The 17,139-nt window shown below is 38.3% G+C and overlaps 1 protein-coding gene across 1 annotated transcript in view; it reads left to right on the top strand.

The window, feature by feature from the left end:
- The window catches only part of PLS1 (plastin 1), a 115,754-nt gene that overhangs the window by 79,444 nt on the left and 19,171 nt on the right, over positions 1–17,139 (top strand). The window contains exons 6-10 of the mRNA XM_008582933.1: positions 757–838; positions 8,328–8,493; positions 8,576–8,718; positions 13,247–13,342; positions 15,765–15,960. Of these exons, the coding sequence (XP_008581155.1) occupies positions 757–838; positions 8,328–8,493; positions 8,576–8,718; positions 13,247–13,342; positions 15,765–15,960 (683 nt within the window). The remainder of the gene's footprint in view (positions 1–756; positions 839–8,327; positions 8,494–8,575; positions 8,719–13,246; positions 13,343–15,764; positions 15,961–17,139) is intronic.

The following is a 17,139-nucleotide window of genomic DNA, read 5'->3' as shown; positions in this document are numbered from 1 at the left end:
AGAAATATCACATGTTCTCACTTATTTGTGGGAGCTAAAAATAAATAAGTAAATACACAAAAAAACGGGGGGGGGGGAAGAAGACACAACAATTACAATTCCTTGAAATTGATATGACAAGCGAACAGAAAGGACATTGTTGAGAGGGAGGGGGGAGAGAGAGGAGAGAAGAAGGTTTCGGTAATTGGCCACAATAATCATTCACATTGTATATTGACCAAAAAAAAAAAAGTGTTTGTATCCCAGTACTGGCCAGCTGCCAAAAAAACAAAAAAAAAAAAAAAAAGAAAAGAAAAAAAAAATCCAGAACTTAAAAAAAAATTAAAAAATTAAAAAAATAAAATGTCTGAAGTGTTAGAGGAAGTCTCTAGCTCCTTATCTTTCTGCAGCAACAGTAATTTCAAGTGTTGATACTAGTTAGTGAAACCTGGCTTCTTGAATTTCTTTGTTTATGTTTCAAGCTACTGAATGTTGATTATCATTAAGTGAAATAAAGACGAGACTAATATAAAAAGCAGGATGATTAAAAAAATGAGGAATAAGTGCTAAGATTACTACTGCAGTGAGTGATGGATGGATGTGTCTTGGGATAAGGACTTTTAGATTTTTAAAATTAAGTTTCTGACATGAATTACAGTTTAATATTTTAAAGAAATAGATATCACTTTTCAGAATTTAACTATTTTGGCTGTTTGCAAAAAATAAACTGAAAACATTTCAGGGAGTCAAACTAAATTATTCACATTTTGTTTTTAGCAAAATGATCAACTTATCTGAACCGGATACAATTGATGAAAGAGCCATTAACAAGAAAAAGCTCACCCCTTTCACTATTTCTGTAAGTATTTGCTCTTTGCTAGTAATCATGTTACTGTGCTGCAAAATGTACAGTCTTTATTAGTGGATGTTCGGGACCACATAAAATCTTTGATTTAATGTACTTTTGTTTTCCTATAAAAACTAGATTTTTATTAAATAAAAATTCAGCTGTATTTTATAATCAACGAAATTAAGGTTCAAAGTACTTTGAATGAACTTCTTTGAGTTAATAGTATTCTGGGTTTTTTTTAATATTATAAAATTTTAAAATTTTCTTTTTAATTTTTTAATTTTTATTGAATCATACTTGATTATACATATTTTCATGGTTCAGTGTTGACATATGTTGATCAAATCAATATTACTTGCATATATATTGTTACAAATCATACTTATTCTTTATGCCCCTTGTCCAATTCCTCCCCATCCTCCTCTCCCTCCCCCTTCCCCCCTCTGATTACCCTGGATTTCTTCTCTCCTTCTGAAAGAGTAATGGTTACTCTGTTGATTTGTTGCCTAGATGATCTGTCCAATGCTGAGAGGTGTGTTCAGGTCCCCCAATATTATCATAGAGCAGAGCTTCTTCTGTCACTCTGGGATGGACTTTGTGGAGAGAGACATCCTCTTCTTTTCTTTGGTCTCTGCTGGTGACTCTCCTTGTGTCAGTGCACTCCAGTGGCTGGAGGACCATCTTTGTGGTGGTTGTGGCATCTAGCCGCTTTTGCGGCAGCCATGATTATTGTGGTGGCTGTGGTGGGCCACCCACATGGAGGTGGTTTTTGGCATGCTCCTTGGCACGGGCGGTGTGCCTGGGTGTGGTGGGTGGGGTCCCTGGCTCCATACCTCAGGTCCCCGGGCAGGCCCCAAGGCACTGGCAGTGTGCCTGGGCCAGAACTAATTTTTTGTCCTCTCCTTACTTCTAAAACAGGGGAACTTACTTGAGCTTTGTGGTTTAGCTAAATTGCTGCTTTGCTGCTGATTCACTAGGGAAGGCTTTTTGTACAGTTCAGGTTTTAAGGGTTGACTTTATATGTACTTCCGGCTCTCCAGAGGCCCGGTGCACCTGGGTTGTGTAGAAACTCTGATCTGAGCCTGAGTCTTTTCATCAAACTGTACCTCATACAGTTCTGTATTCCTGACCAGTCTCCTCTGAGTGGTCCTATGCTGATTGGGGAGCATATCAGCTGTCCTTGCTGTGCCCCAGTGTTCCCCCAGTGGGCTCGTCTCCCCCACCGTCCATGCTTCAAACACTTCCCATGGGGTGGGCCGTGCGCTGGTCCCTTTCAATGACTTACTGGCCTCTGAGTGGCTCCTTTTCCTCAGTTGTTGTGACTCCTTGCTCCTATGTGGGTCCACAGGAACCCTATTAGTGGTCTTGGTGGCCTAGGGGCCACCAATGCCCTCTTCTCTCCTGCCACCTCCAAGCAACTCCATCCAAAGGGCATAGCTGTGGCTTTTGGCAGCTCCTGCTCCTTGTGCTCAGCAGCTCCATCCTTAAAGTGGCCGTGGCATGAAATGGAGTGGTCATTGTGACTTCTCCTGCCTTCAGGCACTCTGTAGGTCTCTCTTCCTCTTCCCCTGAGCTCTAGCAGCCCCAGCTTGGCTGTTGTTGCTTTTTTATAGTTGTAAATTGGTTGATTTTGGGGAGAGAGTGACACTGGGGACTGTCTATTCTGCCATCTTGACTGGAAGCCCCAATAGTATTCTGTTTATATTGTAATTATTGAGTGGTTTTATTAATGAATATTTATTTGATGCTATTGTTAGTGTTGATTGAAAAAGAACACTGCCTAGTTTTATCATGTTTTACCATTCACAAAATTTTCAAATACTCTTTTTATACTAGATTGTTCTGTATTCGGCTTCTCCATACAGATCTTGTTAAAGTCCAGGAATTTATAGTTACCACACTTTTTCCTTCAAAATAACTAGACCAGTAGGTGGATATTAATATTAATAAATACTGAATACCACCTAGGTATCAATCATTGTTCTAAACACACTGTATGAATTATCCCCTTGACTCCTCCCAGCAACTTTATAATGTACATAGTATGATTTTACAGATGAGGCAATTGAGGCACTGACAGGTTACACAATGGTAGAGCCAGAATATGATCCCAGTGGTCTATCATCAGAGCCCATCCTCTTAATCATGCCGCTATACTGCCACTGTGATATGGAAATAGTAATAGCAGCTATTTAATGTGTGGTTACAACAGTGGCTATTAAAATTGCACTGCTGTTAGCCATTTCCTTCATTTGGCAAGTGCAATCCTTGATTTTGCTAAAATAGTTAAGTGTTTTCTGCAGGAAACTATGACCTTAGTGCAGTGGTACATGGTTAGTCTTGGACTGTCCTAGGGGTTCCCCATTTCCTGTCATCCTTGAGAAGTACAGAATTGATATTGACCACATGACTTTCTTGTACCCCACTTGCCAATAGGTCAGTAATGTTGCATATCCCTAATAGAAACTACCATTTTTGAAGAAGCCCATTTCCACTTGCGTTGCCAAATGCTTATTTTCTTTCACGGATTGTGCTAAGATGTTCATTGGATATCCATAATTATTGAGAATACTTGTGTCCATCTTATTTTTAGAATACATGTATCAATTTTTTATGGCAATGAATTTGAAATACAGCATTTTTTACTGTTGTATAAATTTATTGTTTGGTTTTACTTTTAATACTTGTATGCAGCGCATTAAAGAAATAAAGAAAAAGTATTCTGTAATATTTTGCAGTAGGTATAGAATGGATCTGAGGGGCCAAGTATTATACAGTTTTATTTTTAGAGATAGCATTCTTCCCATATGAGTAGGGGGTAATGTCTAAGCCTTTAGGATGCTTGAAAGAGAGAATACTATTGTAGAATGAGAAAAACTGAGGATTTTGAGAAGGGGCAAATTGTTACTGTGAATATTAAATCTGTGTTTTTTGTTGAGGATTTTAGAGCTCTGTGAATAGGTCTGCTAGAAACCTACTATTTTTACATGAAACTTTACCCTGAAGAAGCCTAATTCATTTGTAAAAGATTGAAAAGGTTGTGGTAGTATAGGTTTTTGTCTTATGATAATAGATTTATGTGGTATCATGATGTATGAAAGAAGAGAAAGGATGAAAATGATATACAGTACTGAAGAAAGCAAGGGAAAGGGACAGATCAAGTGGTTAAGAACGGGACTCATTATGATCTTGGAGACTTTCTCATCTTAGATTTATGTGGTATCATGATGTATGAAAGAAGAGAAAGGATGAAAATGATATACAGTACTTAAGAAAGCAAGGGAAAGGGACAGATCAAGTGGTTAAGAACGGGACTCATTATGATCTTGGAGACTTTCTCATCTTTTTTTTTTTTCCTATCCAGCATACTACTCAGCTGCATCATCATGCTTGTTTATCATTATTGAAAAAAATTAATTATAAGAATGAGACTTTGCAAAACAGATGGCAGTGATCTGGGGACCTAAAAGTTAGGAAACTAACACAAAACTGGCCATAGGAAATTGAATCTGTTCAACACAATGTAAAAAAAACAAAAAAAAATCCAGTGCAATCAGTATACACACATACATACAAAGTATGTATATCTATACTTTATACATAAATGTACACACATACGACCTTAATTTTACCTTACATGTAATTAATTACAGCTTAAGTAGGGAAAACATTATAAATTTCATTTTGACATTCCAAATGGAGTAAAAGTGATTATATGTAAAATAAGGATGAAATCTGAATAATAAGTCATGCCTTTATTCTTTCTGACCCATTAAGTATATAGCATAGCACTCTAAAAATCATTAACAAAAGTATACTCATCTGGAATCAAACCTTTATGGGAAATGAATATTTGCAAAGCAATGTGAATTAAAAGAAAACTTACAGGACCTATGTGAGACTGTTAGTAAAGAGTTGAATAGTTAATTAATCAAAATGGAAGGGACACGAGAAGCCATCTAAAACAGCAGTATAAATTTTTCTACCTGGTAAGGTGGGCTTTATTTTAGGTACAGTCAGTTCATTGATGCACAAAGAAGATGTGGATCTAAAATGGATAGGTAGGTAATCTTGGATAAATTGTCATGTTTGCTTGTTTCTTTTGTTAATATATCTGTAAGGTAGGATATCCTGTTTTACATATTAGGACACTGAAACACAGGGAAGAACACCTCTCTTGTGTCGCAATTGTTTGTGGTTCCACATTGTTCTTATTTTTCTCCACCAACACAGGTGTTCAGGAAGAAAAGTTGGGCAGTCAGGGCAGTTGTTCATGGTAAGATGTGGAGAGCAACCTATATATATGGAGTTCTTCTATTACTACTTGTTCTTAAAATGTTTAGAAGTGGCTTTAGATAGTGGCCGTCCTACTCCCTACTAACTGGTAGGGCAACTATCAAGTAGAAACTACCATTTACTGGAAGAAAGTACATTGTAACTTCTTACTTTCAATCTAGTTTTGTGAGCTAGCCACTTGTAAGACATTTGAGATACTTGTAAAGCCAACATTTCTGAATAACATTAGTGTCAAAAGCTGGTTCCCCCTTAAAATCAACAATACAATCTGGTGATAAACCAACACTGAGTTTAGTGATTACTGCAGTAAGAGAAAACACTACCTGCAAAACTTTGGCAGCATCTTGGAGCTGGGAAGGTGAGGGCAGAATTTGAGAACTGGAAGTGTGGTTTAAGGTGAGTCTTTCAATGTGAGAGAGGTGGAGGGAGGAGCCTGATTCAGGTTGGGTAAGGATCTCAATACAACAATCCAAAATTGGTACAAATAGCAAGGGGAGGAAGTCACAAAATCTTAGGGTATAAACTGTCTATTGGTGTTTTCCATTAAAGAGTTAATGGGTCTTTCAGGTAGTGCCTCCAATGAACAATCAGACCTTGGTGCCTAGGTTCAAGACTCCTAGAAGAGTAAAATCATGCTAACGAAGACAGTAGAATAGTAAAGTCATGCCAGCGAAGACAAGAATAGCGCACAAAATCATGTTAATGTAGACAGTAAGGTGTATTTTGGCTGTTGGTGTTTAATCTGAGAGTAGGGGTAGAAGATTTTGATTTTTACTAGTTATTACAATCAATTTAGTAAAATTACATACTTCTGGCCACAGTACTATGCTGTGAATGGATATGAAGTGGGTTATTGTGAGATTAACACTATTATTGGAATCATTGTCCAGTTCTTTCCCCTGCTGATGCATTCTGTGGAATCACAACTGGAGCAAACATCCTTTATGCTCTTGGAAGATAGAAAAATATAAGTGGTCAAACCTAAATTGGCAGAAGCAGTCTCTGGAATGTTGTATTGATTTAAGATAACTTAAAAGTATCCAAAGCTTTTAAAAATCTTTTAAGATTTGCATAAATATTTGCAGTTTACTAAGGCAGAAGCAGTCTCTGGAATGTTGTATTGATTTAAGATAACTTAAAAGTATCCAAAGCTTTAAAAAATCTTTTAAGATTTGCATAAAATATTTGCAGTTTACTAGTAGTAAATTTCATATTTATCATGTTTATTTGTATGGAATTATGAGGTTATAAAGATATTGAAGTATTCTCTGGTTCTGTTGCTTCTTTTGGGAGAACTATATTTAAATGAACACCGCTTAGTACTACTACAAAATTAATTCCAATGGTTCATCCCAGACTGATCCCCAAGGGATACAGCCATTTACTTGGAGCCCAGCAAGATAAGTTACTTCAGCATCCTATAAGAGGAAGACACTCCAATATTCGCTACGCTTTAACAACCTCTGTGCATAGCTGCTGTTGTGACCAGTATATTAAATACTTGCTATTACTACCACCATGCAAGAGAGGCATAGCATAGTGATTAAGAGGACTGGCTCTGGCTACCACTGGGATGTCAGTGCCACAGCTTTCTCATCTATAAAATTCATCTTCAAGAGTTATTATTAGAATTTTCTGGAACTGAAACCTAATTATACATCATTTTTTTTTAAAAGAAGTCCTTCTAAATGGGGACTTTATAGAAATAAAAAGATTATTAACTCACTGCCATTAAACTGATAATACTGAAATTTCTAGGGGAATATCTGTCCTTAAAATATATTTATATAATGTAATATTATATGCATATGTTAATAATAATAATTCCCTTTTTCCTTTGTGTGTGTGTGTGTATGCAAGTCACTATGAAAGTATTGGGAAGGGAGTGACTAATTGTGTGGGGGGAGATGATTCAGGGAAACCTTCATAAAATCGTTTGATATGAGGAATGGGCATGTGACTTGAGGAAAGAGGAGGAAGTTTACAGGTCAAGAGAAAAAGACCTTCTGTTTTGGCTGAAGCATAGACTACGTGTGGAATGTTGGGAGATAAGGCCAGAGTCAGATCCTGAAGGTTTTTGATCGCTCTACTTCCCTTCTTGCCTTCTTTCCCTTCATGCCTTCATTCATTCTTACCCATTTATCTGACTGTTCAATAAATATTTATTGAGCATATACCATGTGCCTAAGTACTGGGGAAACAGCCCCAAACAGACAAAAGTCCCTGCTGTTATAGACTTCTCTTAATTGGTGGGGGAAGATATGACAAGAGACAAGTATAAAAGATGTCAGAGTGAGAAGGCATAAAATAGGGAGTAACGAGTGCCAGCAGGGGTTGGGGTGATGTATTTTGTGTATTTTGTGTAGGTTGAAAAAGAAAGGCTTCACAAATTAGGTGCATTTGAGCATAGTCTTAAAGCAACTGTAGATATTGGGGGGAAGTATGTTCCAAGAAGAGGGAACAGCAAGTTCCAAGGCCCTGCCAAACTGGAATAGAGTGAGTGAGAGAAGATACTGGGAGTAATAGGGAACATCTGAAGTTTTAAAGCTGGGGAACACCATCAGGTTCATATTTTACTGAGATCACTGACAGCAGAGCATTGTAGAAGATGGACTGGAGAGAGTCAATGTGAGGATGGTCATTAGGAAGGAAGTAATGAAACTATTGAGAAAGTCACTGACAGTTTACAGAGGTATTTAGAAGGTGGAACAGACAGAAATTGGTGATTGGATGTGGGAAGCAAGGAAGAGCAAGGATATTCTGCTCAGGTTTCTGGCTTAGGAAGAAAGGAGGCAAGAAAGAAGGTTGGTCTTATCAAACAAGACAGTAAATAAATAAGGAAGAACTGGTTTTAACAGGGATGATAGGAAGACCAGGGAAGCATGGCAAGAAAATTTACATCAGTTTTTGTCATGTTGAGTTTGGGGTAGAACATCCAGGTAGACATAACCAAGTGTGTATATAGGTGTAGAGCTTAGAGAGGGGGATTGGAGGAGGTGTGGGTTAGATTTGAAAGTCATTGGCGTATTACAGGTGATAGTTAATCACATGATTTTTTTTTTTTGAGTAGTATTTTGGTTGTACAGTTATTACTTATGCTTAAAAATCTGAAATTTCTCCAATCCACTGTTTTTTGTGGGTAAAGTGTAGATAAGCCTTTAGAAAGTACTTCCTCACATATATTTTTCTTTTGGCAATCCAGGAAAATTTAAACCTAGCCCTGAATTCTGCCTCAGCCATTGGTTGTACAGTGGTCAACATTGGCGCACAAGATCTCCAAGAAGGAAAACCTCACCTGGTCTTGGGACTTCTCTGGCAAATCATCAAAGTTGGTCTTTTTGCTGATATTGAGATTTCCAGGAATGAAGGTAAGATAATAAAAAATACTTTCTTTTTATTGATACATACTTACTATGGGAAGAATTTACATTTCAGTTGTTTTCCTCTCAGCTTTGATTGCATTGCTAAATGAAAGTGAGGAACTAGAAGAGCTAATGAAGCTTTCTCCTGAGGAATTACTGCTGCGATGGGTGAATTACCATCTGACCAATGCAGGATGGCGGACTATCAACAACTTCAGCCAAGACATTAAGGTTTATATTTTAAAGTTGAAATTTGTGACATGAAATAAGAATGTGGGGCTGACAGTTATAATGAATATGTCAGTCTGTCAATTTGGACAGAGAATTACATCTGTTTGCTGGACTGGAGGCCCTTGTGGACCTGAGTAGTTAACACTCTTACTCCCACTTTGCCAATAACCAGCTAACAGGAAACCAAATTATCAGAGGCCACAGGGAATCAATAGACAAAGGGGATCTTAAGCTAAGTCTCTGAACAGAGTAGCTTGAAACACTTCCCTCTCTACTGGGAGAGCTCTGTCAAGGAATCTATAACATCATTTCTGCCTAACAATAACTCTGCCATGTTCACTGCCTGGCTGAGCATTGCTAAAGTGAGTCTTTGTGACTTTTTTCTTCCCTGCCTTTTTTCCCCCCAGAGCAATCAGTGCTGGCTCTAATTCATATTCCATCTTTAAATATGTTAATACCTTTGGTCGAATTATGTTTTTGTCATAATGGCCTAGGTGACCATCTCTCTTTGAAGCAATGCTGTTTTTCTCTACTTTCATCTATTATATGCTGATTTAAAAGTTTAGTTTTGGGGTTTCTCTTATTCTGAATTCTCTTAAAATTCAGTTCATCAGACATTTAGTAAGTCCCTCCTGCGAGGTATTATGCCAAGCACAGGAGATGCAAAGTCTCAGCTCTTGAGAAGCTTACCAATTACCCAGCACTAGCAGATGGATAAACACTAGCAGATGGATATTTCAGTTATTTATTACTGTTACAGCAAACAATGTAAAACATACTGGCTTAAAATAATGATTTATTGTTTCAAGTAATTTTATGGGTTGATGCAGCTTGGCTGAGTGGTTCTTCACATGGTTCTGGCAGGGATCACTAATTTAGTTACTTTAAAAAAATTTTATTGTGGCTTAAAATAATGATTTATTGTTTCAAGTAATTTTATGGGTTGATGCAGCTTGGCTGAGTAGTTCTTCACATGGTTCTGGCAGGGATCACTAATTTAGTTACTTTTAAAAAATTTTATTGAGAGCTGGCCCGGTGGCGCACTGCTACAGTGCGCTGCTTGGGAGTGTGGCGGCGCTCCCGCCGAGGGTCCGGATCCCACATACAGACTGGCCGCTCGCTCACTGGCTGAGCAAGGTGCGGGCGCGACACCGAGGGTTGCGATCCCGTTGCCGGTCCCGGTCCGGTACGGGCGCGACACTGAGGGTTGCGATCCCGTTGCCGGTCCCGGTCCGGTACGGGCGCGACACTGAGGGTTGCGATCCCGTTGCCGGTCCCGGTCCGGTACGGGCGCGACACTGAGGGTTGCGATCCCGTTGCCGGTCCCGGTCCGGTACGGGCGCGACACTGAGGGTTGCGATCCCGTTGCCGGTCCCGGTCCGGTACGGGCGCGACACTGAGGGTTGCGATCCCGTTGCCGGTCCCGGTCCGGTACGGGCGCGACACTGAGGGTTGCGATCCGTTGCCGGTCACGAAAAAAAGACAAAAAGGAAAAAAAAAATTTTATTGAATTATAATTGATTACACATATTTTTGGGGTTTAACGTTGACATATGTTGATCAAATCAATATTACTCGCATATATATTCTTACAAATTGTAACTTATTCTTATGCCCCTTGTCCAATCCCTCCACATTCCCCTCTCCCTCCCTGCTCTGATTACCCTGGATTTCTTCTCTCCTTCTGAAAGAGTAATGGTTAGTCTATTGATTTGTTGCCTAGATGATCTGTCCAATGCTGAGAGGTGTGTTCAGGTCCCCCAATATTATCATAGAGCAGATGCTTCTATCACTCTGGAATGGGCTTTGTGGAGAGAGACATCCTCTTCTTTTCTTTGGTCTCTGCTGGTGACTCTCCTTGTGTCAGTGTACTCCAGTGGCTGGCAGACCATCCGCACGCTGATTGGGGCATCTAGCCACTTTCGCGGCAGCTACGGTTATTGTGGTGGCTGTGGTGGGCCACCCACATGGCGGTGATGTTCTTGGCATGCTCCTTACCTAGTTGGTGGTGGTGATGGTGGTGTGCTTGGTTGTGGGAGGTTCCAGTCCCTGGCTGCAGACCTCAGGACCCCAAGTGGGCCCCATGGTGCTGGCAGTGTGCTTGCTTATGGGTGGAGGGTCTGGTCCCTAGCTCTATGCCTCTGGACCCCAGGCGGGCCCAATGGCACTGATGGTGTGCCTGGTTGTCCCATTTCTGGCTCGGTAGCCCAGGGGACTTCCGGTCCTTCTAGGTGTTATAGGTGTTCTTTGGTGAAATGAGACCTTTACTATTTAATATCAAACTTTGTCTCTGGTCGTGGGTACTCTTTTTTTCTTTCAGTTCTGTGTTGGATTATTTGCTGTTCCCACCACTTAAACTCTGCACTGGAACTAATTTGTTGTCCTTTGCTTACTTCTAAAGTGGGGAACGTCCTGTGGGGACCAGTACTTGAGCTCTGTGGTTGAGCTAAATTGCTGCTTTGCTGCTTATTCCCTGGGGAAGCCTTTTTGTGCAGCTCAGGTTTTAATGGTTGAGTTTATAGGACTTCTGGGTTTAGTGAAATCCAATGCACCTGGGTTGTGTAAAAACACTGGTCTGGGCCTGAGTCTTTTCATCAAACTGCACCCCATGCAATTCTATATTCCTGACCAGTCTCCTCTGAGTGGTCCTATGCTGATTGGGGGGCAGATCAGCTGTACCTGCTGTGTCCCAGTGTTCTTCCTGTGGGCCTGTCTCTCCCACTGCCCGTGCTGCAGCCACTTCACATGGGACAGGCTGTGCTCTGTTCCCTGCAGTGACTCACCAGCCTTCGAGTGGCTCCTTTTTTAAAGTTGTTGTGGCTCCTTGCTCCTATGTGGGTCCATGGGAAAACTATTAGTGTTCTTGCTGGCCTGGGAGCCACCAAGGCCCTCTTCTCCCCTTCTGCCTCCAGGCAACTTCATCCAAAGGGCACAGCTGCGGCTTTCGCTGACTCCTGCTCTGTGCACTCAGCAGCTCCATCCTGGAAGCGGCTGCGGCTCGAAATGGTTGGAGAGGTTTTTTTCTTTCTCTCATTGTGGCTTCTCTGGCCTTCATGCACTCTGTAGGTCTTTCCTCCTCTTCCCAGGAACTCTAGTGGCCCCAGCTTGACTGTCATTGCTTTTTAATAGTTGTAAATTAGTTGATTTGTGGGAGAGAGTGACGCTGGGGACCGTCTATTCTGCCATCTTGACTGGAAGTCACTAATTTAGTTACATTCAGCTGTCAGTTGGGCTAATCTGGAAGGTGCATAAAGGCATCAGTTACAAGTCTGGTGCCTCTGGGCTCATCTGCAAGGCCTTCCCACATAGCTAGCTTGGGCTTCCTCATAGCATGATAGTCTCAGATAGTTGAACTTCTTATGTGGAGGTTAACTTCAAGAGGAGGAAGCAGATGCTCTTAAGATTTGCACTTGGAAGCCCCAGAACATGACTTTCACAGCATTCTGTTGTTCAAAATGAGTCACAGGCCAGTCCAAATTAAAGGGGATAGGAAATAGCCTTTGCCTTTTTTTTTCTGGGCAGCTGGCTGTTATGGGGATCTGAATACCTTGGTGTTATAATACTGTGATTTAACCAACTGAGCTAACCAGCCAGCCCTAACCTTTGATTTTTTTTTTTTTTTTTTTTAGCATTAGTTATAAAGAAGCTGAATTTATTAAAGGCTATAAACATTTCTAAATTTTAGTTTCCTACGTGAGTCACTAAAATAGTGACATTAGTACCTACTTTACTGGGTAGTGTTTTTTTTTTAATTCTTTAATTTTTTTTATTGAAACATAGTTGATTATACATATTTGTAGGGTACAGAGTTGAATATCTATACCTGTGTACAATGTGATGATCACATCAGGATAATTAGCATGTTCATCTTTACAAAATGTAATCATTTCCTTGTGTCCATTAACCAATTTCTCCCTAACCTCTTTTTCCCTTCTCCTTTCCCACCCAAATACTGCATGTACTCACTTATAAGTGAATGCTAAAAAAGAGAGAGAGAGAAAGAACAAATACAATAATACCTTGAACTTTCAGAAGGAGAGAACAGAACTGTGGTGCCTTTGCCTTTTGGTGGGAGGAAGTACGTGTATGTGTGAGGAAGACTTATGATAGCTGTCTTTGGAGATGACTACATTGGATGACTTAGTACAGTGTGGTCACAATTTATAGAAGTGGGCAAGGGGTGCAATATAGAGGAGGGTACTTAGTTTATTCTAGAAACCAGCAAAAGCTTCCAAGGGATAATACTTGACCTCAATCTTAACTGGTGCTGATGCTTGGGAATGTAAACAAATGAAAAAAGTAAGGGAGAGTATTCCTGGAGTAGCGAACAGCATTGCTAGAAGCTCTGAGGTATGAAATAGCATGGTGCATTCAGGAACCTACAAGTAATTCTGTCTTACTAAAGTAAAGTTACTAAGTTGTTTTTCCATTCTTTGGGATGGGGCTAGTTTCCTCAGTTTGAACACTTTTTTCCTAAATTCAGTGATGATTTTATTCATTTAAAAAATGTTCATTTTTTTTCTTGAAGGATTCAAGAGCTTATTTTCATCTGCTAAATCAGATTGCCCCTAAAGGTGAACGGGGAGATGGACCTGCCATTACCATTGACCTTTCAGGATTTAATGTAAGTGCAGTTTTTAGTTTTTTTTTTTTTGTATACTGTGGTAATATATACATAATATAAAATTTACCATTTTTAAGTGTACAGTTCAGTGGCACCCAGTACATTCACATTGTTCTGCAGCTGTCACCACTGTCCATCTCTAGAACTCTTTCATCATCCCGTAGTGATTCTCTGTATCCATTAAAAAACTCCCCATTTGCTGCTCCCCCAACCCCTGGTAATCACTATTCTCTCTGACTCTATGAATTTGACTAGTAGGTACAGTCAAATTTAGAGTGCAATTCTCTATGGGCAGTATCCCCATCTGGCTGTCACATCTGAAGAAGAGGAATATCAGAATTCTGACCTCAGGTATTACAGACTCAACCCTACATCCATGTTTCCTTGGTCCAATGCAACTGGAACCTGCCAGGGTGCTTTTGTGACTGTCTAAGTATATGAGGAAAGGGAGCATCAAGCTGTTATTAGATTGCTAAGAAACTGATTATCAGTTCTACCAGTTCACATTTAGAAATGCGCAAAATAAAAGATGGTAGTTCCTACTATTTATGGTGTAGGTAGGAAGGACTGATACAGGTTCTGACCCACCTAACACATTTCCTAGGAAGCCCATTGTTTTAGAATAAGTTGTAAATACCAGGGATGGTTCTATCTAAACATTAAAATCTGGTCAGACTATAGATTATATGAAAATATGTTAAGTATTTAAAGTACAATGTCCGTAATGTTTGGTTTTAAAGGCAACTTGAGTCATTACTAATTAATTATATTCCACATTATTTAATGAAATAGCTCAGAAACTTAGTATTGCAAATCTATGCAAAGTTTGCAAATTATTTTGAGTCCAAAAATTAGAAACTTAAACAAACTTATGGAAAATTTCAAATATATTCAAAAGTGAACAGACTTAGTATAATAAACTACCATGTGCTTATCCTCCAGGTTCAACATCTATCAACTTATGGTCAGTCTTCATTTATTCCCTACCGATTTCCCTCTTCTGTATTATTTTAAAGCAAATCCTAGACATCATATCAATTCATTGATAAATATTTTAATATGTATTTCTAAAAAATAAAGATACTTAGTATAACTCAAATACTTTATCATATCTTAAAAACTTAACATTGATATGTAATGTCATTCTATATCTAATTTGAAAATATTTAGTCAGTGTTGATATTTCCAGTAGCCTCATTAAGTCAAAATAAAGATACTTAGTATAACTCAAATACTTTATCATATCTTAAAAACTTAACATTGATATATAATGTCATTCTATATCTAATTTGAAAATATTTAGTCAGTGTTGATATTTCCAGGAGCCTCATTAAGTCGGATTTTCTTTTCATAATTCATTTGAATTAAGATGTAAATATGGTCCACATATTGTGATTGTTAATGTCTACCTTGATAACATTTTCATTGTTTAATAGCATTGAGTTTACCATTTCCTCTGATTTTATTTACATTTTTACTTTTTTGCAACTCTGGTGTACAGAATTAGATAGGTTATAATCCTTGGTCATAATATATTCTCATTATGGGTCCATGCATGCCCCTCTTTTTATTTAATTCTCTTTGTGGTTGCTTTGAAATTGTAACAAGCCATGTGACATTAATTTACATTTGGTTGTGCAGTTCTTGCCTAATCCGTCTTTCTGCCTTGCGGTAACCACCAGCTTGACTCTTGTGTTCATTGTTCTTTTGCTTTTCATTTTATATAGTTTCCTTTCATATTTCCAGACATATTTCTTACAAAATTGGATTTTTAAAATTTTACTTTTTAACTTCATATAAAGTTTATCATGTTGTACTTAAGTTTCTAGTTCTTATTTTTGAACTTGTATTTCTAAGAGTCACTTATCCTTATATGTTATTGTGTGAATATAACAGTTCATTCATCTGCTTTCCTGTTTATAGATATTTGGCTTATTTCCTTTGTTTCCAGAGTTTTTCAGTTGTGGAGGGTGCTGTTCCTTCTGATTTTAATATTTTTAAATATGTATCCAAACTTGTTTTTCATCGAGAAAAGAGTCTACTAGAAATATCACTCAGTGTAGAATGGGTGAGATAACTAAGCCTGTTATCCAGAGGGTACTCTAGTAGGTGGCCTTGAACAGGTAACCTATAATTTGACCAGTAGGAGCTTACTGATAAAATATTTGAGAGTTTTGTTGAGTATTTCAGCAATGAGGGTGAAATATGATTCAGTGATCCCAGCAAGAAAACTCAGATTTGTTGTTTTTGATTTAAAAGAAATGGGGAAGTCGATTTGGAATTCCTGCACATTCTGACCTTATTTGGAGTTATTATTTGATACATTTGTAGAAAAGTAATTGCTTAAAATACATATATCAATAAGAAATTATGCCAATCAAAAGTTTAATCTTGACCATTTTTGTTTTATTTCATTGTATAGGAGAAAAATGACCTGAAGCGTGCTGGACTCATGCTTCAAGAAGCAGATAAACTGGGCTGCAGACAGTTTGTTACTCCTGCAGATGTGGTTGCAGGCAATCCTAAACTTAATTTAGCTTTTGTAGCTAATCTGTTTAACACATACCCATGCCTACACAAGCCTGATAATAATGACATCGATATAAATTTATTGGAAGGTATGTTCTTTCTGCTTTCAGTTGACTCACTGTCTTTATGTTCTTGTGGTATTGTCCTACTTCACTGTCAGATGTAGGGGATTGTGGTGGGAGATGCAATTTAGTGTGTTTAGGCAGGAGCAGCTATTAAAAAGTTCAAGTTACAGAAAGTGGTTGTGGTTTTGGTTAAAAGACAATGCTTATGGAGAAACCTTACTTGTCATTTCTCCATAAGAGTTTAATGAAAACTATCATACATTTAAAATATTCTTATAAATGATCACATAACATAACTCTGCCACCAATATGAACAATGAATTACCTATTGGAAAAAATAATAATTTGCAGCTTTTTTTTCCTTTGAATGCTACAGTTTTACTCCATTATTGTTCTTTTTAATGTTTTTAGTGTACATGAAAAATATTACAGTATTACTTGTCTTGTGTGTGGGCTGTCATTGTCTGTCTCATAATATATAATACTTTCCTATTTTGCTTCGTGAAATGCAGATTTGACCCCTCCTAATGTAGGTACTGTATTTAGTACTTTTCTATACTCTATAAATATATTCATTCTGAATGTTGTTCTTTTTATTGGCAACATTTATTCTTTCCATCTGGGTTGACTTTTATTTTTTGCATTGTTCATGCTGTGTTATTTCTGTCTTAATATGCCTATAGAATGAATGACTACAAGCAAGAAACACAAATGAAGCTTATTAGAATAGCAGAGCAAGGCTTTGATTATGTAAACATTTAACCTAATTTGCCTTCTATAATGATGGGATATTACCGTTATAAACACATCAGAAATCAATTCTGGAAACTGGACTTCATGATTTGACAAAAAGTCTTTATCCTTCTCCTGTGATAAAACTTACCTTTATCACAAGTAATCTATGAAAAGATTCATTTAAGTTCCATAACATATATTATTTTGTATTATTTAGCTATGTTGCATTTACTGGATGTCATTGAAGCTTTTATGAATAATCACAATGACAAAAACATTCTCAATATCACATTTGTTCTTCTTATCTCTGTTTCCCAGCCTCTCTTCCTTTCTTCTCCCATTCTCACACCCTCACCTACATGCACACCAACACCCATGTGAGTATCAGAACTAAGAGTAAGCACAGAGGCAGCAGTGATGGCAGTTGTTGGAAGAGGGGTAGTTGTTGGATGAAGGGGCCAAGATTTT

The sequence above is a fragment of the Galeopterus variegatus genome, unplaced genomic scaffold, assembly GCF_000696425.1.
Source record: "Galeopterus variegatus unplaced genomic scaffold, G_variegatus-3.0.2 Scaffold2769, whole genome shotgun sequence".
Lineage (NCBI taxonomy): Eukaryota > Metazoa > Chordata > Mammalia > Dermoptera > Cynocephalidae > Galeopterus > Galeopterus variegatus.
Note: the sequence above shows the minus strand (reverse complement) of the source record. Positions and strands in the feature narration are given on the sequence as shown.